This window comes from Amblyomma maculatum, chromosome 4 (assembly GCF_055883805.1).
Source record: "Amblyomma maculatum isolate TAMU_Amacu chromosome 4, ASM5588380v1, whole genome shotgun sequence".
NCBI classification, from domain to species: Eukaryota; Metazoa; Arthropoda; class Arachnida; order Ixodida; family Ixodidae; genus Amblyomma; species Amblyomma maculatum.
The window spans coordinates 57,938,373-57,958,974 of NC_139347.1; the positions used below are offsets into that span (position 1 = coordinate 57,938,373).

A 20,602-nucleotide genomic window follows, 5' to 3' on the forward strand; every position below is an offset into this window, starting at 1 on the left:
TCTCACAAGATGTTTGCAGCACTGCGAAAGGCACAAGCACCCCGGTCCAATCAAGGTCACGCGCACTACAATAGGCAATTGTGCTCCTACGCGCCTTTCGCCCCCCAAATTTGCGGGGGTGACAGTAGGAGCGCAATTTTCTATTGTAGTGAGCTGGGGCGAGAGGCACATAGGAGCACAATTGCAAGAACTCCTCTGCCTTTCACAGTGCTGCAGTATCTTGTGAGATAAAGTACAGCTTGAACTTCTTTGTTGAATCGACTGTGACCTTTTCGGTGAGAGCGTTGCATTCAATGGCCTTCGTTTATGGTAATAGGTGACTAAATTGGGTAGCCCTATGTATGAATCATGCTGACGTCCCAGTTTCGTGATTTATAACACTATGGGAAGATGATAACCTCGCGGCTTTCATTTATAATAATACTCCTTCCACCACATGCAGAAAAAATGTGTCGATTTATATTTACTTCTTCCTTTTGACCTACTTTATATTTACTATGTCATATTCTGGCTGCTGCACTGATTACTAAACACGACAAGTACAACCTGACATAAAGCTAAATAGGTACAGGCAATCATGGGCTAACATAAAAAAGAATGTTGAGAAAAGTTTCTGCTATGAGTTAGTTTGCACCCAAAGGCGTTTGTCTTTGTTAAGCGGACACAAGACACGTTAAAAATAAAGGGAGGGGGGGGGGGGGGTAGAAAAGAAGCCCACAATAAAGCGCAAGGTACCCAATTCCTGTTTTTTTTTCTTCCTTCTCTTTATTATTTTTCAGCGACTTTGCAGTTCCCGAAAATGTTTCTAAAAAAAACTTGTTCCCTGAGTTAACATTTTGTGTCTCCACTCTGGGGCCGCCCTTTATGTTCAGCTATTGTATTCCTCCTTATCAGTATACCCGAGCGCCACATACCATGCCTTCTGGAGATGTCCATGTTCCCAGGTGCATACCAGGGCGAGAAGGCTGACCCATACATGACTATGTGGTCTCTTTTTGAACACCAATTTATGTTTTCTCAAAACGAGATAAAGAAAAGAGGATATAAAAGGGGAGGAATTTTTCTCCGAATAGCAAACGGTCTCTTGTCTTGTTTACTTGGGTCAAATATGACTCATCCCATCAGTTGACAAATCAAAGTCTGGCTTACGGCGCTTTGCCTTCTGGAACATTCTCGAGAAGGTGTTGGTCACAAGAGATGTCGGCAGCCACCTGTTAAAAAGAGCCACAGCGACACTGTCCGCGTTAGTAGTCAGAAATCGGTCTTGGAAGCACCATAGGTATGGATGCCTTTGCGGACACAATTTTCCAACAGCGGGACTACAGTCTGAAGAAGGATTTTCTGCGCATCTGTTGGGGTGAGTAGAGCTCAGATTTCCGTACCCTCATGCGAAGCTCACTGCGTATAAATTCTTGCGCTGTAGGTGACAATTAACAGGAGTGCTTGACTGAAAATGGTATTGCGCTGTTTTGCACACCCGTGTGCTCAACCAGTAAAAGACTAAACGAGGAACAGGCGCATTCACGTATCAATACGCATTGCCATTATAAACCAGCACACATTAGAGTTGAATATGGCTGTATTTGTATTAGACTTTCTGAACTACGCAGAAATAGAACGAAATCATGCAGCGACATATCATGTCTGCCTGCACCCAGAACACTCACATCGCCAAGTCGAGTAATGCAATTGTTGCGAGTCTTGCAGTGTCCTACCACATAGCTTTGACGTAGACCGCCTTTTTTTTTTTCATTCTTCTTTTTTTTTCCTTTCTGCATTGCAAAGTTTTCTTGATTGCGAATATTTTATTTTATATTGCTAGAAGCATGTTGTGCTTTAGGTCAACGCACGATTATTTTTATTGCTTTTTTTTTTATTGCCCACACTAATTTCTGTGTTCTGCTTGTGGCTTACCCTCATTATTTTCTATATATACATTTTGCATGTTTCGCAAGTCTACCGAACATGCTTGTAATACGAGGAAGTCCCGCAGATGATGCTAGTGATACACTTTATGAAACGCGCTGACCATGCCTCTTCAGAAAGGCAACCTTTCGGTTTTAGCGAATTATGTGACCACTTCGCTGAGCGTAACGATTCTGGGTAGTGACCGACAACAATGAGATCATGAAACTTTGACAGCCTTTTACATAACAAATGAGGGTTCGAAGTGTATCAGCGATACAGCAAGTCTTATCCATGGGGTTGAGAAGAAACTCCTTTCACGCCTGCTCTGCTAACACTATTGCTTGCAATTCTTGTTGCCTGGGATATATATAACGATAGATTTCACTTCATGTATCATTCATAAGTGCGCGCCCCTGTGATCTTCCTTCTGTCGTGTGATCTCGGCTTAAGAGTCTTTTCTATAATAACCAGCAGATTGTTTCTCTCACTTACACCTTATTCACTTGTGCCTCCCATTCATTTTCCTTTCCCAGTCGAATCTGAAGGTACGGAAACACTCGAAAATAAGGAAAGTTCCGAGGTCCAAGAACCTCCCGGCTACATTGAATGGGTGTTCACGGCCGCCGGCGAAACAGTCCTAGGTGAACCTCGTGTATCAACTCCCGACTCGGTCAGCGAAGACCTAGAGTCGTCCACGTGCCCTTCACCCTCGGTGGAAACGTCCGTGCTGGCGTACCACTGTTACAGCAGTTCCCACGGTGCAACATCATCGCGTACTGCTTCGACGTCTAGCACGTGCTCCCTACCTCCTAGCAGCCCCGTACCCTGGAAGTCGGGATGCACACCACCGCCAGACTCGCTGCCGCGAGAGTGCCGCGAACCTAACAAGTTGTGCAGAGCCGGTGGTGAATGGGAGGCCTCTAACCATTGGAAGCCATCGCCGATACTGCAGTATTATATCTGGCAACAGCAAGAGGAACTCGGCGTCGTTACGCAGCCTCAAGGAGTTGAGCGATGGCTGCAAGCTCATGTGGACCACAATGATGTCGAAGGTATGCCGAAGAGCTAAAAACTGCCCTTAGTGATTAGGCAAGACTTTAGAGAAACAGGGCTCTTTTCTGTCCATGTGAACACATTGTCAGTACGGCTGTTGGCTTTCTACAATCTAATGAACATTAAATTCCAACGTTTAGAAATGTTCACACTTGCTCCATTCAACATGGAATTTCATTCAATGTCAACCAATACAGCTCAAGCAGCTGCAGTCATTTTTGCCGCAGATTTTAAGCTTTACGTCAGGAGAAGATATTTTCTGATATGTTAAGCGGCAAATGTCTCTTCGGAGCGAGTTTTTTCATATTTGCTTTTCGCTAAGAGTTGTAAAAAGATGATATACTCTGCAGTTCAAGCCTCTCGATACGGATAAACGTTTGGGGAGGAATATAGTTAAGGTAACCAAACATGCATGTTCAAATCTCCTCCTGAGTGAAATAATATTTGCTATTTTCCGTCCGCAGATGCCACCACAGAGCACGTTGACGAAGATACAATGTTTCCATTCGACCAACATCTGTCCCAGCACCCGGCTGCAAATTGGCATTAGTCGGTACCATACAAATGTCAGTTTCCCAACAGCGAATAATAAACCATTAGCAGATATGTCGCACTTTGTACACGGTTTGAAATAAAGCTGTACAACCTACGGTGTGTTTCACTACTGTCTTTTGCAGAGCTTGCTTCTATTTGTAACTTACTAGCGTAGTCTCACCGGTAGGCGACCATGCCGGTTACCTAATCTGTTCGACGTCTTCCGCCCAATTTCTGTTCTGTCAACTCCGACACACCGTACTTTGCAGGGTATATAGATTTTTAGTTTACCGCTACAGCGCGAACGTCAGTACGCATGCGCAGACCAGCCCGATGGCGACAGATGGCGCCACGTTCCTGTCAAATTTCAGTGGACGCCTCACGCGGGGGCCAATCAGCACGTGCTGTGCTGACGGTGCGCGGTAGCGGTAGACGGCCGCGGTAAGCGCCATCGCTAAACTAAACGTCTCTAATGTCTCATGTTGCTTTCCGCACATGGCTACAGCAACGAGCCATTATATTAGCGGAGCGCAGACAGCTAGCCTGACGCCTTCTGAGCAGTCGCAGGGGTGGGGCAAGATGTGGCCAATATAGGTCGCAACAGGCGTCCTTTTAACAAGTATATGTCTGCGCTATGCAACATAATTCAGAAGAGGGACAGAAAGGTAGATGGGGTTGCGACTTAATACTGGTTTAATATAACTGGAAATTTCGCAACGAGAAGAAAAAACCTTCGCAAATATACTTGAAAACGCTGTAGTCAAAGTTCTCATCGAATTTCCAGCAGTATGTTTTAAAAGAAAATGAGGGCGGGCTAGATCCGGGCCAGGCCTTCGTTGAAAGCCAAGGAACTATCGGCTAGAGATCCGGACTATCAAACTAGCTGTATAAACGCAAAATACATCAAATATGATGCTTTTCTCTGTGAGTATGTGAATTCTCGGTTACTGCACATGTTACCCTGCAGTTCGGTGTGGGCGCTCGCATTAGTGACCTACCAGTCCCAGCCCCGTACGACCAGGAGCAGCCACCCATGAATTATTTATTATCTTTGCAGTGTATACCATATGTGGTCACGTCACGTGATCTCTGAAGCGTGCCCTTGATAATTGATTCACATGAATGGAAAATGAAGGGGGGAGGTGGTGAAGGGTGGCTGTTCTTAGCCCTACGGGGCTGGGACTGGGGGCTAGCCTGCCACCGAATTTTTATCTGTTGTAGGCCGTCATTGCACCTGCCACCGCTTCGGTGGTGGACGACGGCTGTTGTTGCGGTACCCGTCTTTCTCTCCCTCTTGCTTTTCTTTCTTCTCTGTTTTCTCTCCTGTCCGCACGAGGCAGCAGAGGTGGCTCAGCTACGGAGCCAGTAGCAGGCCCGTGCATTTTCTTTTCCTTCTTCCTACAGCCACAACAGGAATGGAAAGGCGCAGTATCTGTCACACTTGTTTCTGTTGACACCTGAATCGCGCCGGAAGTTAAGGTGGGAGTGAATGTGGAGCTGGTTACGAGGGACAACGGCGACGACGACGCGAAATCCAGGAACGGGGGCCAAAGAGCTGCGCTATAAAAAATCCGTATGCTCTGCTGTTGCCAAGCCGTGCGCGCATCAAGTGCGTGACATCGTCCATGTCCAGCTAAGGTGATCGGAGAAGGCTGGCTTCCCAACAGAAATTGTGGCCTCTGTGTTGGAAAGCCAGATTTGGGAGGTGAAATCTGGTGGGCGGCGCAAGTAAGGAGAAAACGCACGTTAGCAACAGTGTGCCCTACTGGTATCAGGCGTCACGTACATAAACGCCTGTTTGTAGAATAGACCCGAGCTGAAGACCGGCGTTCGTGGTGACTTCTAGTTTCGCCCGTGTGTTTTTTCGTGCGCTGGAATAACGTATCACAATTGTACTATAAACCAACTAGCCCTGATTTCTACTCTTAGCTACTGAAAAAAGGTCCCCTTTGCGTAATCTCTTTTTTTTTTAATAAGCCACTACCACCCCCAGCAGGCACCACATCTCCATCCAAGCCGCCTAGGTTCTTTGCTACGTTGTTGCCGCGGGCGACGTGACGTCACACGGTCGATTTCAAGCGCGCTTTTGTGCCGCGGTGGATGAAGTTCCATGGATGACATCTTTTTTATGCGTTTGCTGGTAGCATGCTTTACCTGTTTGACCTCCAGAGAAGTGCATAACTCACTACTATAGTTAACTAGAATTCTAGTACACTATACTCACTACCAAAACTCTTTAGACCAGAAAAGTGGCAACAGAGACAAATCTATAGCCAGGCGGGAAAAGGAACTTATAGGTCCCCGTGCAAGGTGAGAGGAGCGGGGGGTTTAATAAACGAATAATTACTAAAATGATGAATCAACCCAAAGCTAATCTTAACCATATGACCAGTGAGCAGATGCCGATGGCAGAGCATTGTCACCACAGGGCTGCAAGATGGGCGACCAGCAGCATGGGCTATGATGTGGCCTTCGCTTCCCCTCCGTTGTTATATAGCTATAGCGTGCGGAAGCGCGCTAGCGGCCCCCTAGCTGTAACCTGCTTACAGTCGTCGTTGTGAGCTGGATGTGAGACAACCTGAGGGCAGTACGTTTCTCTGCTCCCTTCCTCGAAGGCGGTCATTTACAGTCAGCATCGCTCGGCGAGGGGGTTGCGTTCGGTGTTTTTTTGACCGGAAATTATTTTTGTGTTGTCCGATCCTCTGATTTAGGATCTTAATGCGATACACATCAGAAAAGGTGTGACGAAAAAACAACGAAAAATAAGCCCATACAAATTATAAAGGAATTCTGGCACCATAGGTTCTCGGGTGTTTAGGCCACCCGATCGGGCAAACGTAATTCGCCATTCGTCCGCTCCAGGAGTGCGGTATTGTTAAAAAGAAAAACCAAAAAACCTTTACTTGGTAAACAAAGGGCTATACAATGAGCAGCTCTAGAAACCAGTCTTCTAGAGAACCAAATAGCTAAACCATCTCAGCACCTCTGCTTAGGCCACGCCGGGGTGGTGCAGTGGTAAGACGCCCGACCACTGTCCGGAATACCCGGGTTCGTACCCGACCTCGGCGGCTGCGTTTCGATGGAGGTGAAACGAAGAGGCGTCCGTGTGCTGTGCGATGTCAGCGCACGTTAAAGATTCCGCCGGGGTGGTGCAGTGGTAAGACGCCCGACTACTGTCCGGAGTTCCCGGGTTCGATCCCGACCTCGGCGGCTGCGTTTCGATGGAGGCGAAACGAAGAGGCGTCCGTGTGCTGTGCGATGTCAGCGCACGCTAAAGATCCCCAGGTGGTCGAAATTACTCCGCAGCCCTCCACTGCGGCTCCTCTTTCTCTCTATCCACTTTCACTCCCACCTTCCTCCCTTCCCTTACGGCGCGGTTCAGGTGTCCACAGCTGCAAGTGTGACAGATACTGCGCCTTTTCCTTCCTATGACCCCCCCCCCCCAGGTAGTCGAAATTACTCCGTAGCCCTCCACTACGGCTCCTCTTTCTCCCTTTCCACTTTAACTGCCACCTTCCTTCCTTCCCTTACGGCGCGGTTCAGGTGTCCACAGACACGTGTGACAGATACTGCGCCTTTCCCCTCCTGTGAACCAATTACATTACATTACCTCTTTTTAGCGTTACCAAAGCTGCGATGAGTTTACAGAGTTGATGTTCAGACGCTGCAGAATAAAATGGGCAAACATGCCATTTGAGATACCGCACTTAAACCAGACGAAAATGTTGATGCTGATGTTGCAATGTGATTTTCGATCAGCGCTTTCATATACAGCGCGTACGCAGTGAGTACGATTCCAGCAACATGAAGGGACAGCATGCGGGTTGCTTGATATTTGCATAGGCAATCCGGGATTTCACGCCATAGTTGTACAATTAAGGAGGTTATGGTACAACACGGATGGCGTTGGTATTACAATCAGCGCGCTTTCAGATTCAGTGCAAAGTTCAGATTAACTAGAACAAATATTTGCGCTTCTGTCGCGGCAACTCTTCCCACGTGACCACACGTCAGAGAACGTACCGGCGTTAGTAGTCGCAAGCCGAGAGAGCACGGCGACGCTGCGCAAGCAATCTGCGGCTAGACCGACACTGTCCTGCCGCAGGCTGATGTTCACATTTTCGGGGGTGAAGCCACTGCATGTGAAACGGGCTTTTAGGCTTTTAGCACCCAGCGATTCTTGTGCGTGTTCACCGTCAGCAAAATGGCGGCGCACTTTCACTCCGGACCAGTGCCGCAGAAATGGGACCTAACAATGTGTTGTTCTTTATAGAAATGGCTGTTTTAAAAATTAGATGGCGCCACTAGATTGAATTAACTGCAGTATCAAAATAAGGGCATTAAGTGACAAACAGCGTAATGTCCTGCATAATGCTTGTCTAACGTGCGGAAACCTACCTGCGCAATCCTTGTGTGTTTGGCCCGTATGGAAAGCGTGTATTTTCACATTTTTCAACTATACCTTCATACACATAGAGCAGGCGACAAGCAGAGTGTTTGAGCGGACATCTGTGAGTACGTGAATGGGAGCGAGTGCATATGAACACGAGTGGTCATGAGTGAGTGGAAATGAAAGAGAGTTTAGTTTGCCTTGCCGTTGCATTCCATCAGCACAGTGGAGCTATCTATTGACAGGAGTTCATACGCATGTAGGTTGAATAAACTCTTTCCGCAAATGTTGGTTACGGTGGTGGGCGCATTGCTAGCCTTTCTTTTTGTTTCAAGAAAAAAAAAAAGATGCAAATGACATTTAAGGAAGCAAGCTCGAACTGCAGTGTCAAGGGGGAGTGTGAGTGGACATGCATGAGTGAGGAGTATATGTGAGTGGTAATGAGGGGTTTTTAGTGGGAGTGGTCATGAATGCGAGTGGTCGTAAGTGTATGAGTTGAGAGAATAGTAGATGAGCGTGTGTGGTCATGAGCCGATGTTATTCTTAATGAGTCGTGGATATGTGCAATTTGTCCGTGAGTGTATGTAAATAGGAGTATAGATATGAGTGGTCCAAAGTGAGTGACCATTACTATGTGAATTTGGGCTGGTGGATATGAATGTGAGTGGTCACGAGTGTGTGTGCACGTGAGTGCACGTGGACATGGGTCTAAGTGAGCAGATGAGAGCATAAGTGCGAATGTGAGCAGGCATGAGTGTGACTGGATGTGATTGTGAGCGGGCATGGGTGTCAGCGGCAATGAATGTGAGTGGATGTGATTGAGAGCGGACATGGTTGCAATGGATGAGTGAGTGAGCAGCGATGAGTGAGTGGAGGCAAGTGTCACTGGTTGCGAGTGAGCCCCTCCCCATGGTGCCGACCTATGCTTACAACCATTTGTAGATTCTACACTTCGTACAGCCTAAGCACATCAATACAAGCCCATAAAAGCTGCTTGGCGCGGATTTGCTTGGCAGTTTAGCACCGCGAGACGACTGTTTTCGTTCCAGGTTCCGTTTCCCCTAGGGGTGCGGTAATGAACGTCAAAATTCGTGTTTCAAATACATCCGTACCGAACTGTATACTGCCAGCAACTAGTCATGAAATGAGCTCGGTATACCCAACATCGCATTGTCTGCCGAGCTGGAGGAGAGTAAATACAATCTCCAGCACATTTGATGCAACAGATGTTTGGTTTGGACTAGGTGGTAGCAGTTTCTTGAAGACATAGCGCAAAAAAAAAAAAAAAAAAAAGACTGAGAATGTGCACACGGAGAATGTCCTGTCTACACCTGTGTTGTCTCCGTCTTTTTTGCGCTATGTCTTCAAGATCCAGCACATTTCCTTGGCGTTTTAGGGACAACTGGAGATGCTCCAAGATTTGTGCACTGTGCATTCATTGTCAGCGGATGCTGTTTATGTAATAAAGAAGACACCATGGGAAAACAAATTCAGAACATGATGGTTGCGTAGGAATACGTGGCAAGGAGACGGCGCAGTCGGCTCATATATTTCAGCGAACGTTTGGTAGAAAAAAAAGATGCAGAAACGCTCGTACAACCAGATCGACACAATTCACTGCAAAACACTCCCCATCATACCCATCCCCTGCCTTATCTCGCAAGTTTTTCAGTCCTATTCATGGTCCTATTCATACAGCTCATAAATGGCAACTCCCTAGTTAACGCAGTTTTGTTGTTGGTACCAATTAAGAGTTTAAAGCTGTAGCCCAGTTACAGACGACGAAAACATAATTTTCAAAAGCCTCAAAACGAACTACTGCGACGCTTTTTGCCACACGAAACCGAAACCGAACGCATTAGACATGCAGAAAGCTCTGTAATGACGGGACATCTGCTTCTGATGCGTTGCAGTTACGGACAATTTGAACTGAGCTACTGTGCCTCATGATGTACAATATTTCGTTTCATTTGCTTGACAGAAAAGCTCAGTCACTGCCAGGTCATTATTAATTAGAGCAAAGTAAAAAATGACATCGGAAAGCAGAGCAAGGACTTAGGTTTTGTCACCTCAGCCACTGCAACACGTCAGAAGCAGACGTCAGCATCATGCTTTATGCGCGGTTTCGCTGTGGAACATGCTGTGAACCTTCAAGCGATGTGCTTGGCTGCAGCTGCATGATCCACTGGACAAAATGGCCAGAATAGCATAACCCCCTTCTTTCAATAGCTAACTCAAGCTAAATATAGGGAGCCTGCATGAAGCGATGCATGCTGGGTAATCCGCCATGATGTCGCGGGCAGCAGACGACGTAGCACGGCACTACCACACAGCCTCGTCTACGTCGTCACGTAGTGCACGCAGACGATGCTGGCGCGATCGGACAGGCCGACTGCGGGTTCTTCACGATTCCAAAAATACGTCTGCACGAGGGCGAAAAGGCAAGGGATTCCTCTAGCGACGCCGTCGCGAATGGCTCGCACAGGCCTACACACACGCCAGATAAACGCCAATCCGGGCAAGTATCAAACTACTTGCCAGAACTAGAAATCATGAATGTCGGCGATGTCGACGGGTGGCCAAAGCCAGACGCATAGTGCATTCAGTCGTTCTCGCGTAGCTTGAACAGGCTCGCGTCGCACTGCTTTGCATTTCTTCATAGCGCGGCAGATTTTTCGGGCAGAGCGTCGACACGTTCCTCAGGAATCTGCCGACAATTGCACGCACGTAAGGGCAGCGCACGAAAAGCCGCGTATTTGCTCGGTGGACCGTCGAAAACGGCAAGGCACTTGCTCAATTCAGCCTGGCTGCGCTGCCTGTCGTCTGCAGCCAGCATGGATAGCATGGAGGAAAGCAGCCAGTGAAATCATGGCGGATTACCCAGCATGCATCGCTTCATGCAAGCTCCCTATACGATGTTCTTTTCCTGAACGTGTTTAGCTTGCTCTATTGTGTGCAACACGGGGCTAGACCTTTACAATGAAGTTGCCTACATATCGTATTACACCACGGTAGATGCCATGGCCAGAAATTGAATGAAAGAGAGGACCACGTGCAATTTGCAGCATCTTTTTATTTCAAACAACACGGCACCAATCAATTACTTCGCTTAGAAAAAAAAGGAACAAGGGCAAGTGCGAGTCAAACTCAAGGAAATCAACAAGGCGCTCGGCAGGGACAAAAAATTCCCTTCCATGGAGGCGGCGCCGATGATAGACCTCGCAATGCAAGGCGACACGTTTCACCCGGACGTCATTAAATACGGTCATGAGACTGCATGTGTGTGTGTGTGTATGTTTTTCTGTGCGCACATGCGTGAGCGTTGTACGAAAGGCTTCTCAAGCATCACCTGCAGTGTGGAAAAGCCCAACCTTTTGAAAGGAAAGAAAAACGCTCAAAGCTCATTCAATACCCCATTGCTTCTGAATTCATTTAACATGCCATCAGGTAACCAGTCATAGCCAGTATAATGGCATCACCTTACCCGAGCCCTGCCAGAGTGGCACCTAAGCAGCTTGAGCCACTTTATACACAAACCTGGAGCATGCATCAACACCATTCTGCCTTGTCATTCACTTTGTCTACTTACAAGCAACCTACTTAACACTTGTCACTTCAGCCTGCAGTGTATGCTGCCCTCAACGAAGTGGTGAGGCGATTCTGTAAAATGAATAGAGTTTACTACACTTGGGCTGGCGTCCTTAAAAGACTGGAGAACTTCAACCATTGCTCTCCACCTGGAAAGTTGAGCCACTCCCTTAGTCACCTTCTCTAAAACAATGCATTCTACTGCAAATGACAAACAGCAGCAAATTTCTAGAGCTCTGTCCGTTTCCTTGCACTGAGACTATGCCTCAACACAAAATCTTCAGCCCCATAAAACCAGTGCTAACAATGCCCACCTGGCATTGTGCCCTTCAGGTGAGATTTGCTAGAAAGTTTACAGCTGAACGATTAAATGCTGCAAGTATAATATTGCTTTTGCAACAGAACTCCATCCTTAAAAAAAGTGCCTAAAGTGTAGCTTCGTTTACTTTCCTTACGCTTTATCCTAGATATCAAAGAAACCTCACTGCAAGAAAGAGACAAATAGATTTACATAAAGTGATCTTGCTGGCTCCTAAGCAAGTACTGTCCACACAATCAGTTCCAAGGTTAGCCCTAAAAGAAGCAGCAGATGTTAGGTGCTGCCTGTTTAGCCTCAAGCTGGTGGTCGCACTATCAAGGTCCTGGCCTCCGGATGTCCTAGCATACAAGGCAGACTGTTCAATACACCTATTCAGTACCAAAAAAAAAAAAAAAATCAAGCATTGACGGACGACACAGGTTCTGTCCCGGCGGTACCCAAGATGTCCCCAACAAGGGGGTCCTTTGTTCTGGCATGTCACAGTAGAGTCTTTTCACTGCCAGCAAAAAAAAAAAGAAACAGAAAACAACAGTACAGCACATACCCAGTCCCAAACACGTCAACAAATCCACCAGCTGTGTGTGTTCATAGTCTGAAAAAGGACATAATCCTTCCTTTATTCTGCAGCTTCGGCGCTTTTATCACCACTGTCCAATGGCACCGATCACATATACACGGCCACTACGCGTGGTGCCACGGTCGGGAAGAGCAAGTCTGCAAGATGATTTCTACGACGACGGTAGTCTCCGCTCGACCTGCACCATTGGCAGGGTTTGGCGTGCCACGCACAGAGAAGAGAGGAAGGGCCGCTTGCCCACGAGCCACGCCTAGCGGAGGCACTGGATGAGGGGGGGACTTGCATGGCATGGCCAATGACCCCGGGGTCATTCCTCTGGCCGCACATGGTTTGCTGACGACTGCGGGGGCCGGAAGGCAGTGGCCAGTGGGAAGCGCTCGTGGCAAGTGGCACTAAACTGTGCGAGCTCCGCTTCGCATGGGCCCATGTCTCCCCTGGTCAAGCACTCGAGGGTCCGCAAGCAGTTCTGCACAGGGAAGCATGAACAATGCTGTGCTAACACCTGCCAAAAACGCTCAGCTGAAGTTAGAATAGCGGCACTTTCGTGACGCTATGATTGAGACTGGCCTGTTGCATTTTGTATGACGTTCCTTACACACTTTAGTGCTGCACTGCACTGACCATCACACAAAATGAGGCAGTCCCAAATTGCACACCCAGGAAGTTTGCACGATGCCATATAAGAAACAATCTTTACCATGAAGTTCCCCTCCTCCTTTGCCTGCTTACATGGCCTCTGGAAGCACACTGACGACACATTAATTACGGCCCTAAATTATTTGTGAAATATAGTCAAGCCTCAATAATAAAAATGACTATTAAAATTATTGGCTATCTTGACCTAGGCCTAAACTGCTTCGCATCAAAGATGCAGCAGACGGCACTTTGGAATTGATCAGTGAAGCATTACTGCAAATGGGCTACTAAAGAAACTTTACCCTCAGCCCAAGTGCTTCGCATTAGAAAAAGGTGAAGATTGTTTTTAGAGACACCTTAGAAAGGGAGCGAGTGTTTAAGGACACTGTTGACAGGTGCAGCACTGGCACCAAGTGACCACTGTATGGGCCGGCATTCACCAAGAAACATTAATTCGCAAAATATCTTTTCCCACGGGCTATTATTACTTTCAGGACAACAAATTATCACACATTTTTCCGATACTGGCCCAGGGGATCCACCACCTCACCCCCTCTGACAGCTTGCGGAAGACACGGCAGGCTTGTATGACGGCAAGGGCAGAGCTGCCATCGGACGGTGCCAGAGGCCACGCCAAAGAGGGATGTGAGAGCAAGAACTAGTCCGCAAGAAATATACTCAACACAGTCATTGGGGACACTTTCAGCAGCAGCAGCAGCAAACGAGACCAGAGCTCTTTAATATGACCAGTTGCAAAACTTCCCATAGGGCCCATGAATGAAAAAAAAAAACGGCGGTTTTGGTTGGTCAAAATTCGGGTTTACAAATAGTGCTAGCGCCTGTGGCCATTCAGGGAAACTGTGTCTAAATTGCAAACTTTCAGACTGTTGATAAATGCATAACAACCGGAAAAATAAAATATGTTCATGAGTAGCAATAGCAAAAATTCTTAGACATATGAGCCATAGAGGTAATTAAGGTGAAAAAGAAGAACGAAAAAGAGTGATTTCTAGAAGGCAACTACAACAATAGCAGAAAGCTTCTATTGACCTTTTCTAGATGCCACAAAAATTCATAGCAGCAGCAGGCAAGAAACATGCCGGTTAGTGAAGTTGCTAGGCGTTTCGACATAGTGATCGCAGTCGGTGGGAGGAGCTTCGTGGTCTCAACTTCAATTACTAATTTCGAAAAAAGAGAATGCATCTAGGAAGCTCAAACTTCGGAAAAGAAATAACAAGGTCCAGAATTATCTACCAAAGTAGAAAACCATATCATATTGGATGACAATATCATGACCCCTCTAAGGATACTCAACAAAGATCTTGATCTCATGCACTAAGTCTTCGACCTAAAGCAGAGGAAAATGCTTGCTCCGGCTTGCTTTTTAGGCTTGCAGTACACTATTTTCCTAAGCTGGCCTGCCAGCGAGCTTACAAATTGTTCTCAGATAGCCTGAAAAAAAGGTATTAATGCGCTGCCCATGGCCAGTGAAAGTACTGAAGCCAATTAGTCTGGAATTTCTGTCTGCCAATGCTGCAGCCACCACCAACCGATGGAACAAGGTGTAAACAAGGAAGGCGGTGCAGCATATCCACAAGCAAATGCCTGAAAATCAGCTGAAATCACCTTGAAATGACATCATGCAAGGGCTAACAATGTTCAAGAGGCAGAGTAAGAAAACCGTTAGGAGTAGGCTTTAATCCAATCAGTAGCACTTTTAGGAGAGTGTTTTCTACATTCAGGCATGTCATTAAAAGTGATGTACCAGATATAAAACTACAGTCGACGACTGATTTTTCAGACACCCAATTTTTCGGACATGCTTGATTATTCGGACTTTTTCCCGGCCCCAGGACATACCTTATAAAGTCAATGTATTACGCTGCTCAAAATTTCGGACACTCTACGGAGAGCTATTCGATTTTTCGGGCATTCCAAGCGTCAGCCGGGCCAACTGCCACACATTTTGAGCGGTGTCGCCGCCATCTTGTTTGTTTACTTTTTCCTTCGATAGCCTCGAAACCGGTGCCGGCCTTGCGTGCCGCTTCTTAGCTAAACACGCTGGATCGAGGCTATAATATTTGCCTAGTAGCTTCCGTTTCTGGGACAACGTCACTAACGGAGTGCTTTTTTTTTTTCTTTTAGCGTGATCGCTTCTACTGCCTGTTCCTCTGTGTGTTTGCCGTGTAGGCCTAGCCGTGGTCATGCTGATGCGAGAACTACGTTCTGTCACTACTGTGGCTCGCATTTTATTGAATCGGCTTCAGTTCTGTTTCCGAATTTTATAATTTTTTTTTTTTTTTTCGTGCAACGCAACAGCGAGAAGGCACTCAACGGAGTCGGTGTTGTGATTCAGTGTTTGGTGGTTGTGGTGTGCCTCGACAGTGGGAAAACCTACTCTGTCGATTTGCTTGGAGCACTTAGTACCCTCGCCGATGCGTGGAAGTCTGTAGCACCCACAACGCTGCGCCATTGCTTCTGCGACGCGGGATTTGTGCTGAATGACGAGTCGGCTGCCTTGGACGAGGAGAGCGTCGTCGAGCAGTTGCAGTGAGCAGTTCATTCCCGACCTTCGCACTGCTGGTGTCGAAATTTCATCGGCCGTCTCGTTTTCATCTCGTTTTCAAAGTTCACAGACATGGACCGCCAGTAGGAACTGTGCTCTGGGCTCATAGATACAGGAATTATTTGCCAAGTGCTTGTGGAGTCTGAGAGCGAGGACGATGACTCACCTGCAGCAGCGCAGCCGACGCAAGCTAAGCTGATGCAAGCGAAATTCAAGTGGACCTGTTACAAGGTTCATAGCCACCGGGAAGGAAAAAATTCAAGGGTTTTTAAGGACTTTCAAGGCCCTAAAAAAGAATTTTCAAGGACTTGAAACAAGACTTTTTGAGATGATAGAAAAAGACCACAACATGCTTTACAGCAAGGAAGCACATCTTTTACTGCACAAGAGCAAAAGTAGGCCCATTTTTCACAATAAATACCTAACTAGCTTCTTTTCTCAGACATATTGCACACACCCACAAAAAGAGGCCCACTCTCAAAAAGTGACTCGTGATTAAATTCCTGAAGCTTTCCCTTCAACTTGTCATCAATTTCTGCAAGCCCCAAAGTCTTTTCTTTTGCCGTTTTCTTAAACTGTTGGACTTTGCGATTTCGCTATCCGGAAACATTTTCTTGAACAGTTCCCCTGTGTGTCATTATGATTTGTAGGAATAGTGTGATGTTACTATTTTCAGGGTCCACAGCATCTCCGCGTCGGTCACACACTCGTGCGCTTTGCACAGGCTGCTCACATCCGACGACGTTGATGGAGCCGGCTCGATGCGTTGCTCACAAGCAATTGCTGTCACATAGTTCCGCATGGTACTATTCACCATAGTCGCTTTCGTGTTCGCAATGTGTTTTGCGCTCTTCATATGGCTTTCGACGGCCGACTCACCCATTGATGACACATCGAAAGTTTTCCCGCATGCCTTGCACTTTGCCCGATGAGAGTTTGACGCATCCGGAGAAATCCACTCCCTATACGCAGCACTGTATAACCACGACTGCTGGAAATTGCACTTCCCGGGCATATTGCAGCTACGAAAGACGCAACAGCAACTATTCGCGCACCATGCTTTTTTTCCACATCGAAGGTAGGCTTAGCTGCGGTCGCTGCCGCCACTGTAACCACGCTACTGCGTTGGGGCTACAGAAACGGATTGGATTGGATGCTTTGGTTGGCTCGAGTACGTAGTTGCCAGTCGTTCAAAAGGCATCCGCTAAAAACCGGCTGAACGAAAGCCTATCGAAGAAATTCAAGGATATTTAAGGACTTCAAAATAATTAAGGGTTGTCAAGGCCTTGAAAATGCTATTTTTTAATTCCAGGGTTTTCAAGGGTTTCACGGACCGCTACGAAACTTGTGTTAGCACAGAAGCGGAGCGTGGTGCAGAAAAGCATTCATGACTTTTTCCGGCCTCAAAGTAAATAATAGGCAATAAATTGAGCTTTTTTGGTGCACATTTGTTTTTTCGGACTGCCCGATTTTTCGGACATTTTCGTGGTCCGTTGAGAATCCGAAAAATCAGCCGTCGCAAAATAATGTATTCCAAGGGAATAATATTACGGTAAAGTCTCGTTAACTTGATCTACGAGCACAGTCCCAGCCAATACCTATGTCAGTCTAACGCGTCATGAAGCTCGTTAATCCGGACATAGGTGGGCTCGCTCCAGTTAATTCGGAAGAGGGATCGCTATCACGTAGCAGGCTCCAAACTTGAATTGCATGGAGCAGCAGTACCCGTGTACTTGGTGCATACCATGCCAGGCTAGATGATGATTGGAAGCTCCTTATTTATAAAATTAGCTCAGCCACAAAGTTTCGGTTTCCTTACACACCATCCCACCGCTGCAATCGGGCACACCCATCAGCCAGTAGTACCATTTCGGACGCTGGTTGACGCGTAACTGTTTCCTTATTTTAGGATTGGGTCACACAGACACTGCTCAAATGCCCATGCATTTATTCCTTATATGCACTGATGTGGTACTTCCATTAAGCTGAAATTGCGTGCTGATCCCATGCAGTTTCACCGCACTGCGCACTTCCCCACAATGCTTCGGCATGTATATTGTGTGGCGAAGCATCCCCAAAACGAGACAGGCCCATTTTGTGAAGAGGCCCCCTGCCACTGCATCACACTGCAAAAAGGGTAGCAGAGGCCTTTACGATTTTGTGGTGCTTCGTTAACGCTCTTGACAGCGTGCGAAAAGTAAAGCGCTTCACTCAACCGGGAACAACTGTCACTCTCATTTGGGTTTGATCTAAAATGCCGACAGGCATTAATCATTGATGTGTGTATTATGCCCCTGTCACACGAGATTCAAATGACATTAGCATCTAATGTCATTACTGACATGCTAGATGAGAAATTTTGATGTCATTAGGTTCGAATGACATTCACATTCGGTCACAAACCGAACGTCTGCTCTCAACGCCATACATGCAACAGAAACAAGCAAATAATCTCTGCATCGTGAAGGTTAAAAATTACATTTCTGGAGTTTTGTTTTAAAAACTGTTAATTTAGATGTAAAATTATTCGCAGTGCTGGCTCTCGTGGAACGCCATTACTCTCGGTCGCAGCAGCGGTCCAGTCATGCCAGCGACTCACTATCATTTTGGGTTCCGTGTTCTGTGGTTGTTGCTTCTCCCCGTGCCTTTATCTCGGAAAGTTGTAACTGAGCGCCGAACTGTTTGGATGTCAACTGCACACTCTACATGTCTCCAGAGGCGGTATTACAAAACTGCGTTCAGTTCGCATTCAGTTCGGAACGCTCTGTGATTGGTTGGAAGCACTTCCGCTCAAAACCTCTCAGAACCTGCCGTGACGTAAAAGCGTTCAGTTCAGCGGAAGTGCTTCCAACCAATCACAGAGCGTTCCGAAACTGAACGCCAACTGAACGCAGTTCTGTAATACCGCCCCAGGTGTCTCTGCACAGTGCATCCGCACTCCGCTGTATCAGCCATATTGTTTGTTTACATTTATCGAATTTGTGGGTGACTCAATACTTGACTTGGATTTCAATGGCTAAAGTGCTACAGCCCAGCCAGAAATAATGTTTTTCATTTTAATTATCGTACAGAAACATTTTATATGCTTTAAAATGCTGCACAACGATTTTAAACGCCTTTTGTGTGCACCGATGTTCCTTGGCCACCATTTGCAAACAACATTTGTGGGGATTCACAATCCCCTGCCTCCTTTATAACGACCGCACATAATTAACTCACGTGATTACACGCGCTGCAGGGAGGACCGCGAGGAGAGGGCACACTGGCCACCCCTTACAACCTCCCAGTCTCTCGCAACGACACTGCACAGGTTTCCCTCTCTCCTCCCGTCCTAACCGGGACACCTTCTCTTCCCAGTCAGAGTCGAGCGCATCTGTCGCAACTCACTGAGAGTTCTTCGGCGGTCGAGCGTGCAAGCGCGCTGTTCATGATTTCTGCCGGGGGACCACCGCCGTCCCTGAGAATCGCCCACTCCTCGTACGCAAGGCATGACAGGAGAGCAGAACACTCTTCTCACCTCCTTGCGCGTGCATCCCCATTAGGTGGTTTATTTCACCCCCCTACGCGAGCGGGACGTTCGCTCACTACGGAAGTTGTATTTGAGTGTTGTGCCTTGCCGTGTACTCGAGTGCAATAAACTCTGTCGAGTACGTAGCTAAGTGTTTGTCCCCTCTGGTCCGAACCCGCCGCAGTAGCGACTTCTCGCACCGTGGGTCGGGGGTCACAGCTCTGTCTGTTAGGGCTGCACGCCGGGGCTAGAAGGTGACTGTCTCGTCTCGTCTAGCCCCCCCGTGTCGCATTCTTTCAAGAATAGCCCCCATACATTATATTTTACTGTATAGCACTGAAACAAATCGAATGATATTAAATCTGCTCGTGTCACAGAGGCATTAGATAAAATTAGTAAGATACAAACGGTTTCAGGCAGTCTTTTCAGGCCCATTCGATAATTTGAACTTTTGGGTTTATTTTAAAATTCTTTATGGTCCTTGAAGGCAGAATTATCGAGGGTTTACTATTAATTTGCTTATCTGCAGACAGCGTATACTACCATGTCTAACAGCTGCAGAAGTATGTATCATGTTTTACCTATGCTTGGCTTTAAGGGGGGACGCGGGTCTTAGAACGGTCAAAAATAGCAAAAAAAAATCGATTTTGAGAAAAACTCATTTTCAGATTGTTTGTACCTTCAAGCACCTGCCATTAAATTATTAACGCTGAATTTGATCGGGAAATGCGCTAAAATCTGTTTTCAAAACACCAAAGGAGCCCCAAAATGACCGGGAAAAGACAAAATTTGTTCGAACTTCCCGCGCGCGCCACGAGCAAAGCAGCCGGCCGATCGGCGCCATTTTGGGCTTGTTTCGAAGCTGGTTTCTTTGTGCGCATTTTGCGGCCTTTCAAAATGGCATCGCTCAACAGAACGGTCGCCGTAGCCGGTTTTCTGAGGAAAACATCCGGGCCACTGATTGGCTCGTGGGGCGCGCGCGTTTCAAGCGTCCCGTTTCGCGCCTCCCATTGGCTGGCGCGACCGGCACGTCATGCCTTTTTCTTCTTTTTTTTCTACGTTCGCCGCCGTGACTGCCGCTTTGCGCGTCTTGATTTCCCATCGTGTTTCTCGACACATCACATTTCTGTTTTGTGCCGGAATGGCTGGAGACGCTTGTCTAAAGAAGAAGACGCGTCAAGCGTACGGTAAAAAACGAAAGCGTCCATGGAACGCGCGGCCGAAGGACGACGGCGTTGCCTTGGCGCCAGCTGCCCTGGACGATGGCGTGCTACCACGATCGCCTGTTGCATCTGAACCGGCCTGTTCTCTGCTTAGCCAGCCCAGCTGCAGTACATTTGCAGTTACTGAACCATCAACGGATGCTTCTGGAGGCATCAAAGACCGCATTGACACAGTATTTTATTCTGCTGGTGAGTCTGCCGAGTGCGCGAGAAATGCTGCGGACGTGAAAGAGCATCTGGCGTCACAGAGCGCAACAGAACACAAGTTCAAGCTTCTAGACGTCGATCTGCAGGTGAGCG

The 20,602-nt window shown here is 47.3% G+C and overlaps 1 protein-coding gene across 1 annotated transcript in view; it reads right to left on the minus strand.

Moving 5' to 3' along the window:
- Positions 1-10,938: 10,938 nt before the first annotated feature.
- Naa15-16 (N-alpha-acetyltransferase 15/16) overlaps positions 10,939-20,602 on the minus strand; it is a 120,518-nt gene continuing 110,854 nt past the window's right edge. Inside the window, exon 21 of the mRNA XM_084601615.1 lies at positions 10,939-12,835. Coding sequence (XP_084457741.1) covers positions 12,677-12,835 — 159 coding nt within the window. The 3' untranslated portion in view covers positions 10,939-12,676. The remainder of the gene's footprint in view (positions 12,836-20,602) is intronic.